This window comes from Malurus melanocephalus, unplaced genomic scaffold (assembly GCF_030028575.1).
Source record: "Malurus melanocephalus ecotype Western Australia unplaced genomic scaffold, MMel_1.1 scaffold_31, whole genome shotgun sequence".
Taxonomy (NCBI): domain Eukaryota; kingdom Metazoa; phylum Chordata; class Aves; order Passeriformes; family Maluridae; genus Malurus; species Malurus melanocephalus.
Window position 1 is genome coordinate 754,653 of NW_026623263.1, and position 11,096 is coordinate 765,748.

At 38.9% G+C, this 11,096-nt stretch overlaps 1 protein-coding gene across 2 annotated transcripts; it reads left to right on the forward strand.

Annotated features, from left to right (window-relative positions):
* Positions 1-6: 6 nt before the first annotated feature.
* Positions 7-10,642, forward strand: UTP15 (UTP15 small subunit processome component). 2 transcript variants are annotated; one of them, XM_057363787.1, is made up of 12 exons: positions 7-215; positions 528-620; positions 705-889; positions 2,225-2,403; positions 3,213-3,338; positions 4,004-4,139; positions 5,224-5,308; positions 7,285-7,434; positions 7,611-7,712; positions 7,903-8,036; positions 8,525-8,583; positions 9,078-10,641. In XM_057363787.1, the coding sequence occupies exons 1-12, from the start codon at positions 126-128 to the stop codon at positions 9,299-9,301; spliced, it is 1,563 nt and encodes a 520-aa protein (XP_057219770.1). In that variant the 5' UTR covers positions 7-125; the 3' UTR covers positions 9,302-10,641. The 2 variants fall into 2 exon arrangements, with proteins under 2 accessions (XP_057219770.1, XP_057219768.1); XM_057363785.1 differs by having other exon boundaries at positions 528-889; positions 9,078-10,642.
* Positions 10,643-11,096: the final 454 nt, after the last annotated feature.

Genomic DNA, 11,096 nt, shown 5'->3' on the forward strand with positions numbered 1-11,096 from the left:
CCGTGTGCCCGGAGCCCATCGGCCCTTCCCGAGTCTCTCCCCTGAACCCCTCCCGTGTGCCCGGAGCCCATCGGCCCTTCCCGAGTCTCTCCCCTGAGGCCCCGCCCGCCGCGGCCCCGTGCGCCATGGCCGCCTACAAGCCGGTCGTGGTGCAGGCGTGCCCCAAGCTCGGCGAGAAGATCACGCAGGACACGCTGTACTGGCGGGGATACAAGGTAGGAAGCGGCCCAGCAGTTGCTGTTGCTGCGCCAGAATGCTTTTTTTTAAACTGCTTTCCTGAAATTAAAGTTTAAAAAACGCATGAAAAAACATAATTTATGGGCCAGTTGTAATGCGTGAATTTGAAAAAAGTTACAAGAGCCTGAGTAGCCTGACAGAAGTGAAACTCAGTACTATTGTATTTCTAAAACCTTTTGGTTCCAATGGAGTTTTGAGCTCTTTATAGAAAGAATAGCTTTTATTTTGCTGTTTTGAGAGTTGATTATGTGCCTGTGTGTATTTAATGATCTTTATCACAATTGTTCTAGACACCTGTTCAGATAAAGGAATTCGGTGCAGTAAATAAAATTGACTTCTCCCCAGTCCCACCGTATAACTAYGCTGTCACAGCCTCCTCGAGGGTAAGTGGCTTTTCTGAGGCTTTCACATCCTTGTCCTTCAGTTGCTATCATACCAGAAAACGTAATTTCCTCTTGTTTTGCCAGATCCACATTTATGGGCGTTACTCCCAGGAGCCCATCAAGACYTTCTCTCGCTTTCGGGACGCCGCGTACTGTGCCACGTACAGGGACGACGGGCGCCTGCTCGCCGCTGGCAGTGAGGACAGCATCATCCGCCTCTTCGACATCAGCGGGAAGGCACCACTGAGGCAGTTTGAGGGTCATACTAAGTAAGACAGGATTGGTTTGTCTCCTTTGTGTGCAGAATCTTCTTTTCTGTATTTGCATGTCAGACTCATCACAGACCCRATGGTTTGGTCTTACAGATTATCTAATCCCAATCCCCTGCCACAGGGCAGGGACACCTCTCACCTGACCAGGTTGATCAGAGTTCCATCCTGCCTGGCCTTGAGCACTGCTAGGGATGGGGAATCCACAACTTCTGTGGGCTACCAATTGCCTCACCGATCGATATACAGTATTTATGTTAAATTATAATAATATGTCTGCCTCATGTGCACCTGAAAATCTGGGTAGTACTGATTTACTTTGCTTTYGACAGTATCATGTAGAAGTTACTGAAAAGTAGATTTTTAAATTCGAGTGAGATTTAAAAAAAATCTAAATATGAATCGGGTATGTAAAATRGTAGATATATTTTCTGTTTCAGGTAGGTGTCTCTGAATATGTTGCATGCATACAGTCTTGTGAGTACATTGCTGAAAAGCACATTTTGTTTGATGCTGGCAGGAAAAGAGTTCTAAAATGTGTCTAAATAAAAACAACAAGAAATATSCCAGGAAAAGCAGGAATTCCTTAAGAAAAGGCCCCAAAAACAAAACACAAAAAGTGTGTGATAGTGGGGTGGTGTGGGGTGAGGAAGGAGTGAGAAGTGGAGTTCTGATGTATCACTAGAAGACAATGCTTCAACAGGTTTCTGTGCTGTGAAAGACCAATGTGTGGTTTATCTATGTAGAACAACAACCTCCATTTCAGTGGGAAGTAGCCTGATTAACCTTGAGGGTACTTCTGTTTGAGGTCGGTGTTTGCAAATTGTGTGTCATGTTCTAATGACTAGGTTAGCTTCAGTAAGATTTGCATACCTGTGTTTTCTGCCAAACATCTGTTGGGATGTTGTGGTGATAATAAAGACTTCARTAGTGATTTTCAAGGATGAGCAGATTGTTCAAACCAGCTATTCTTAAAATTTGCTGTTGTGAATTTTCTGTAGCATTCACTTCTGTAGATGTTTTCTAAAGGACAGTGCTAACTACTGTCCTCTTAAATCACAAATGCAGAATTAAGCTTCTGAATGAGCCTCTAGTAGACCTGTAAGACATACCACATTTGGGACATATCATATCAGTGCTTAGGTAAGCATCTTTCAGCATGATCTTTTCCTACCGGAACTATAAGAACGAAAGTGTTTTAATCTGTAAAGTGAGGCTTTGTAACTTCTGATATAAGACACTGCACATTTAAGTTAGAGYACTTTAATAAATTCTTCATACAGAATGAAATGTGAGCATATTTTAACTTTGGATAACATGGGCTTTGTTTTCTAGACCAGTTCATCTCGTGGGTTTCCTGTCTGATAAATACCGAATATTTTCTGGTGGTGATGATTATTCATCAAATTTGTGGGATATTCCAAGTGCCACTGAAATAATCTCATATAATGAACATACTGACTATGTGAGATGCGGCTGTGCAAGTAAAGTGAATGCAGATGTCTTCATAACAGGTTTGATTTTATATTTTATTTATGCTTCTTTTGGATTGAATTGAAGAAAATGTACGAAGGTAATTTTTGATACAACAGKATCTTGTTTATTGTATGTTAATCATGAAGGACCAGTTTGCCTGTGCAATGCCTAGTTTGTTTCCTTTTTTTGCTTGCTGTTTTGAGCTTGACACTGATRTTTTAGGGAAACTGCAGGAACTGAGATTTAACATCTTTTTGTTTCAGCCTATTAGGGTTAACAGAACTGTTCTGTTAACTTCTGAAAGTTAAGAAAATACTGTGAATTTATCATTTGTCCAGGAGTGACTGAAATGTTTTACGAGCTTTCTAGAACAGCACACTAGTTCTGTTGTAGTTTGTACAGCCCAAAACTGTCAAGATTCAAAAATATGAAGTCATGTGAGGAGTTATGTGGAGCCAGGTGCATTTGTTTTCCTAGTARTACTTTGTTTTAGTCGATGGAAAACTGTGTAAAAACYCTAGTATTCCTTTTTTCAGGAGATRCAAGAAGCTAGGTTTATCAGGTTGTCTGATATTTGTTGTTGTAAATACATTTGCTTAATAGAAACAAAGTGAAATTACAACAAATTACTTTTACAGATTGACATGTAGCTAGAACTAGAATGAGAAGATTTATGTTGCCCAAGGGCTGTAAAACTAATCAGTGTGAACCACAACCTGTTTKTACATGTGTGATTTAAAACTATTGYTGTTAGCCAGGATCTCCTTTAGATGGTAGGGCATGGCTGTTTTAGTTCTTGAAAGATGTGAAATTATAAAACTGAAGCTGTTTATGGTGATGTTTGCAGGTTCCTATGATCACACCGTGAAACTGTTTGATGCACGAACAAAAAGTAGTGTCATGACAATAGAACACGGCCATCCTGTGGAGAGTGTGCTTCTCTTCCCTTCTGGTGGACTTCTAGTATCTGCAGGTAATTCTATAAAATCAAATAAATAAAATTTATTTTCTGTGGTTCTAATTTGTGATATACTTCAGCTGCTTTTTTTTTTGTGTGGTGTCTTAATTTAGTAATGRAGTGGTAAGTTACTTAGCACTTGGATTTCTCAAATATCTTCTTTAGAAATCTGTGTTTATCTAGAAGGTGCAAGCTGGAATCTTGCCTTTTTGTCTTCAATATTCTCCTAGTTGCTGCCCCTGCTACCCCCTCAACCAAAAGACATTTTTAATGAAAATGAGAATGCAGACTCTGATTGACCCACTTCTAAAGTGAAGGAATTAACATACTTAAGTTTTGAAAAGATGGGATTGTGTCTTTCTCTTATTTTTTAGTCTCTTCTTATCATTGCATCAGGAGTATTGTAAACCCATAGTTCATAGATTTTTTATTTGGTAATGAGTATGGATGGAGAATGGTTGAATCATTCAGCTCAATTCAGAATAACCTGAAAAAGAGCAGGCTTTTAATGTGTCTTATGCCAGGAGATAGAATGGAAGAGGATGGTGAGAAGGTACAGAAAACTGTTAGGGAGTAAAGGTACCTGTGAAGGRTGTACTGCATCATTCTGTGAAAACTACTATAGAGAAGCATAAATGTGTACATATCTAAGTATGTTTTGTGTGCTTCCTTCTTCTTAGGAGGTCGATATGTCAAAGTCTGGGATGTACTAAAAGGCGGACAGTTGCTAGTTTCACTTAAGAATCACCATAAAACTGTAACTTGTTTGTGCCTGAACAGCTCTGGCCAAAGGTTGTTGTCAGGATCCCTGGACAGGTTGGTATATTTTCTGACTTCATTATGTTTGCATGCTTTAGAACTTACTTTCTTTGAAAGACAATACATGTGACTGTGTGTTTTTTAGACTTTATTTGAGAACACATTTTGGGGCCACAGTACCGACTGCAAAGCTGTTCCTGCTTATTTCAGTGGCATTAGTCTAGATGAGCTTTAAAATRTCCCTTCCAACTCAAACYGTACAATGATTCCATAATGCACCTTAACCTTTTCCTCTTACTAATCTGAATGTCAGTAAGGATTGCATGTGTTATTCAGGAATTTCTGATTAAGTGTTTAGTTTTTTGAATTTCCAAACTGACTTTTCCAGTCTGTAAATTAACTATTCTTAACTTTAATACAGTCTGAATAGCTACAAGTGTATTAGTATTCATTAAAAAGTCTGGGTTTTGTGTCTCTCTGTTGTTGCTTCTTGTACCCGTGAGTGTAAATGAACATGACCTTTTTGCTTTTTTTGTTTGTTTTGATAGTTGGTCTCTTGTCTCTGAGGCATTAGAATACAAAGTGGTCTGAAATGATAGTGGTTGGTTTACCTCCTCCATCCTGCATTTCCCAGTCTTTGTGATTACATAATACTAAAGTTTATCTTTATAAGATAACATGTTGTTTTCCAATTTGTTCAATATTTGACACTGCCAACCAAATCCATAAGGGACAGCTGGATACAAGAATATTTGTGGATGTACTCCCAGAAATTGCTAATAGATCTTATATTTAAAATATAAGAACAAATTGGAAAATACGCTGTCTTAGTGTTTCCATAATACGCATTTCTGAAGTCAGATAGTCAGTTCATCTGCCTTCATTTCTTCTATCCTTGCCACATTTTCATCTTTTTTTGGGATAGGAACAATCCTGGCTTGACTTGTGGATATCTTCTAACAGAATGTTTCTGTTGCAGGAGGAGTAATACCTCAGAAGCTCAATATTTGTCTGAGTAATGCATTGTATTAATACTCAGTTTCCTCAAGAGACCTGTAGAAGATGAGAGTGATGGAGTTCCTGTAAAGTGACTACAGAAAAGCATAACAATGTTTTTGTCTTTATTCTTTATACTGTACAGGCATGTGAAGATTTACAGTACTACATCCTACAAAGTGGTCCACAGCTTCAACTATGCAACGTCCATCCTCAGTCTTGCATTGTCGGTAGGTCCATTAGAAGTCTTCCTAGACGACATAATTCCTGATACCTGTTAAGTCACTAAAGTAAATAATTGTTGCTTTCTTGGCTGTTGGGTGTTCCAGAAGAGTGCTATACATGCAGAGTAGGGTTGTCAAGTGTATTTCTCCAAGTAACAAACACTAAGAGGTATTAAACATAATACATTCAAATACCAGATATTACCTGGCTATATTTGTACAAAATAATGTGTTCATGAATTACAGTGTACATCATATGGAAAGTATTCACTTCAGAAAGGAGGTCCTTTGACTTCAGGAGGATTGTACTTGCCTTTTGCTTTTCAGGAACACTGAGACCTTCTGCATGGTAGCAATAAAGAAAAAGTAGTTAGATTTGTAGAAAAATTTATTAGAATATGGTGTGCACTTGCTTTAAATGTTGCTGGTATCAGGTTGGTCTGAGGAATAAGAAGCCATGAAGTGTGAGCATAAGTGAATTTGTTTGTCAAGGCATGTGTCTTACTTTTCTTGGAAGCAGACAGCAGAGACTGTTCTTCTCTGAGGTGCTTGCATTCCAGTGGATAAGTGACCTGCTGGCCTCAAGCTTGGAGGCTACAATCAGTTCTTAAACAATTCTGTTGTCTTGTAGTCAACCCACTACGTAGCCTCTGAAGGATATGTGAAGGGGGCTGTGAGGGATCTTTATTACCTTTGCTACTTTGCTATTGTCCTGCTCTGCTGTAGAGGAAGATGTGTGTGGGGAATGTCTTCCTTTCTTCATTTCCTATCATATTACCTTGAATTTTTTTCCTTTTGAGGTGAACACTATAAAAGCCTCATAAGACCCTATGGGATCTGCAAAACATGCGACACTTGTAGTTTAGCATCCCTAGAGCATGTATAATACATCTTTTGAAACATAATCTTTTGTCTTCTATTGACTAAACCATTTTAATTTTAAATGRTCACATGAGAACATTATAATAACCTGATAATTATAATGCTTATAATTATTGCTGAATCAAACCAAAGGTGGGTCTAATTTCACATGCTGCTTCCAACTATAGCAAGAAGTAGATGTGTATAGAAAACTAAACCCAGGGCAAGTGTATGTGATAAGTTTGATATTCTCTCAAATTCCAAACTCATTTTCAGATGAGAAATTGCCTCATCAGAGTGTAGTTTCCATGTAAATCTACAAATTTCTATTACTTAAGCCTATTCAGTTTCTCCTCAAGTTTGGACAACTTGAAACCTTGCATAGATTCCTTGATAAGGAGTTCCACATTTCTGATACTTGTGTGCAGAATTGGTTCCTGTTTTTCCCACATTCATTAGCTTCCATTGCGGCCCTTCTATGAGCCATTGACCAGCTAATCGCCGTTTGTACCTGTCAGAATTCTGTAGGCTTTTATCATATAGAATGGCTTGGATTGGAAGCGACCTTAAAGGTCATCTAATTTTAGCCTCCCTGCCCTGGGCAAGGGCACTACTAGACCAGATTGCTCAAAGCCCTATCCAGCCTAGCCTTGAACACTTAAGGGATGGGACATTCACAACTTTTCTGGGTGAAATTTGTATGTACTTTGTTATGTAAGGAAAATTACATATTCCAGTGACTGGTATTTTCAACAACTTTCAATTTTTATTGAAATYATGCTGTAATCAAAGTAGCTTTGCTTTCTCATAGGTTCTGTTCATGCCTGCTGTAATAGCCAAAGGTAGCTGTATGCCGYTGGAAAAAGCAGAACCTTATACTTACAGAAGGGCGTTAATGTGCAATTCAGCTTGATTTCCTAGTCAGTCTGTAATGTTTCTTATGACCATGACCTTGAAGCTGTTCCTGTTTTGAGCCAAGTATTTGATTAGCGGTGTCTTCCACCTGAAGTCATTCTGACCGTGTGATTTGAGCCTTATCACAAAGAAAAAAAAACATRGAAATGTGCATGATGGAGCACCAAATAAAACACTGGGTCCTAACTGTGATTTCTTCATTCTAGCCTGAAGACGAAACCATAGTTGTAGGCATGACCAATGGGGTGCTGAATGTTAAACACAGAAAACCTGAAGAAAAGAATGAAAAGTCTCAAAAGAAGAGACAACCAGCATATAGAACTTAYGTGAAAGGAAGAACTTACATGCCGAAACAGGTATGAGGTGGTAAGAAAATATGTGCTGAAACATTTCCAAAAAATTGGTGACATTTCTTGGAATGTGCTAAGTTGGAGAAAGGGATGGGAGGGAATATGTAAGATTATTCATGGTAATAATCTGATCCATTATGTGTGTTTGTATTTGTGTTGTTCTGAACTGTTTTGAATTCTAGGAAGATTTCTGTGTCAGTAAACCTGTAAAACGTGTTTTGAGGAAATATGACAAGCTGCTGAGGAGCTTTCATTCTTCCAAGGCTCTTGATGCTGTATTGGAGGTATGCCATTTTCTTCTCAGAGTTGTGTGCGGTCACCTGATGTGAATTTTCTCTGTATATCATACTAATTTTATTTTAGTGTATAACTAGAAAGGACTCTAAGTTGGGTTCCATTTTGGTTTTGCTGATATCAGCCTTGTTGTGTGTAAAGATGTTGCTTTGTTACTAAACTCTTTTCCTATGTGTCCAGCCACCCATCATGCTTCATACTCCTGAAGTCACAGTTGCAGTCATGCAGGAACTACATCGCAGAGGAACACTGAGAAGTGCACTTGCAGGCCGAGATGAGAAGCAAGTTAATCTCCTGCTTACATTTGTGGCAAGGTATTATTTTAACATGAGTTCCCTCTGACTATTTTGACTTTTATTTTCTAATAACTTGCCACAGAGTTTCAACGTATCACAGGTAGAATACTGATACTCCTCAAATCTCACATGCCATTTCCATTCTGATACCAAGGTTTTGGGATAGATTTGAAACAGTYTACCTGTTAGCACTGAACAGTTTTGCTGATACTATGAGATATTTTACTTCTTTSCCAGACCTTCTACTCTTAGTCTGTTATTTTCCATCTCCTTGATGAAACTTGTGTTTTTGTGTACTTGAGGCTTTTTGCCACTCCTCAAGCCCTCACCGTCTTCCTGAAAAGAAGACATATATATGAGGTTTTTTTGACTTGCATCTTTGCTGTTCTGTGATGTCTCTTTGTCAAGAAAGATTTGTCTGTGTGTCTGTGTGAGGAAGCTTCTTATTGGTGGTAGGAGTGCAGTTGACAAAACCAGTAAAATTGGAATGTGTTCTAATTTTTCAGGCGTGTGATTGAACCTAGATTTACTYCTGTGCTGGTGACTGTTGCAGATATGATCACTGGTAAGGACAATACAAAAAAGATTCTCAAAGCTCTATAGCTAGCTCAGGAATAAGATTGAAATTGCTACATTTTTAAGAAACCAGACCTTTATGGTTTATTTTTAAGTGTGGACTTAGTGTCAAGAGAATGATCCAAAAAAGATATTTTCAGATAACTTTGATCACAGTATCTGATTTGCAGRTGCTGCAGGAAGCTCCTCCTGGTCTCCTAAGTATTTTTGATACTTTGTATTTCTGTGCTTACCTGGTACAAGTAACTTCCTCTTATTTTATGAGGTAAAAATTGTACTTGAGGTCGCAAAAACTTAGTTTTCTGTCAGTTTAACATACTGCTGCTGTGAGTATATACAACCGCTGTTCTCAACATTAAAGTTATCTTATTTTTTTAGAATGTTGGACTTGTGCTGAGAACCTTAAAAGTGTCTCTAATTAGCTAATATAATTTATACCTTGTTACACATCTATAGATTGTTAACTGATATTTTTCTTTACAGACATTTATCAGCCTGTGGTTGGGCAGTCAGCCATTGTTGATAAACAGTTCTTGAAACTTCAGGAAGCTATTGGAAAAGAAATTGACTATCAAGAGGAACTACTCGAAGTTTTGGGAATGATGGATACACTGTTTGCTACTTTTACTAAAAAAAGAGATAGGTGTCTAGAAGAGAATAAAAGTAATGGTCTTGCAGAGATCATTGAAACAGATTTGAATTACTGACACCCATCACAACAAATTGTCACAATTGTGGACTTGAAAGATATGACCTGTTCCCTTCTTAAAATAGTGACTTTCAAAATAAGCCTCTCTATGTTGAAGTTCTCTCTTTAAACTGTGTTAATGAATAGGCTTGATTACTGAAGACAGAGAAAGAGAAGGACRTATTCAAGATTGTCCATGCAATATTTTTCAAATAGTTCCATTTTAAAGTTTTATTTTAGTGTTACATGTTTTCTSAAGGGTTTACATGCCTGACTTTTGCTGGTGGGGGGCTGCAGAGCTGGCTGCYGTGAGAGGCTTCTACAAGCTTCTTTCATGTCCATTAGCGCCAGTCCCCCCATGGCTCCAAAGACAGATGTGCTGGCCAAGACTGGGCCAATTAGAAATGGGGATAACAAAGATATTACACAGTTGTAACTGTGGCCAGAAAGGAGCAGAGCAAGAACATGTGAGAAGAATCCTGTGGACACTGAGGTCAGTGAAGAAGGAGGGGCAGGAGATGTTCCAGGCACTGAGATTCCTCTGCAGCCCATGGTGCARCCATGGTGCAACAGCTGTGTCCCTGCAGTCCATGGAGGAGCCCAGGCCAGAGCAGATGGTTGCCTCACAAGAGGCTGTACTGCTGTGGGAGACCCTTGGAGGAGRGGTCCTGCTCCCAGGCTGGAGCAGCCTGTGTTTGAAGGACTGCACCCTGTGGAAGAGACCCACTCACTGCTGCAGCAGGTTGGGGAAGACTGTTGTCCATGTGATGGACTCACATTGAAGAAGTTCATGGAGAACTGTCYCCTMTGGGAGGGACTCCATTGTGCAGCAGGGGAATGACTCTTCCCTGAGCAGTGGAAGAACCACAGGTCAWGAACTGACCATAACCCCCATTCCTTGTCTCCTTGTGCCACTTGCATAGAGCTCTGAAGGAGGGAGGGTGGGGGGAAGGTGTTTTTAAGGGTTTGTTTTGCTTCTCATTGCTCTGCTCTAATTTTATTTAGTAATTTAATTAATATCTCTAAGTTGAGCCTATTTTACCCTTGCTGGTATTTGATGAGTGATCTCTCCTTATCTCAGCCCAGGAACCCTCAGTTGTATTTTCTTCTCCCTGTTCAGCAGAGAAGAGTAAGAGCAGCTTTGGTGGGTGCCTGATGCCTGCCCAGCATCAACCCACTACCGTTGTGTGTCCAGTACTGTCAACAGTCAACACAGTTTTCAGTTTTTATTTACCAGAAAGTAATTGAGGTTTGTCTAATTTTAAGGTATCACTGTCCTTATCTAAAGTTAATATCCACTCTCACATCCTTGGAAATAAGAATAAAATACCATACACATTTGTTAACACTTTGTCTGCATTGGCTTTTTTCTCTCCCTGCTTCATCCTCCTCCATTTAAGATTTCTATGAATTCACAGGACGCAACAGAATGACTAAAGAAGTGCATGCTTACATACATTGAAATAGTTATTAGTTTAATTTTTTTAATGATGCATATACATTTATGAACTATAATTTTATAGAAAATGGGTAATTCTCCTGAAGGGGAATTAATTAAAATTGAATTAATGTAATAAAAAGCACACCAGCAAGAAAATACTCAAGCTAAATATCAAAGTTCAATTTTTTTATAATTCTGTTACTTTCAATGCACAGTAGATGCAATTTGAGTCTGCATTGTTGTCAGTATGTGTTTGAATACTGGGATAATGGTTTATTTTAACTTCAGGCAGGGCTAATTCAGCATGAATACATTGGAAAGAGGTGTGCCAGAGGCCGTTGACTATGTGTGGTATGATAGTAGGGTAGAACTT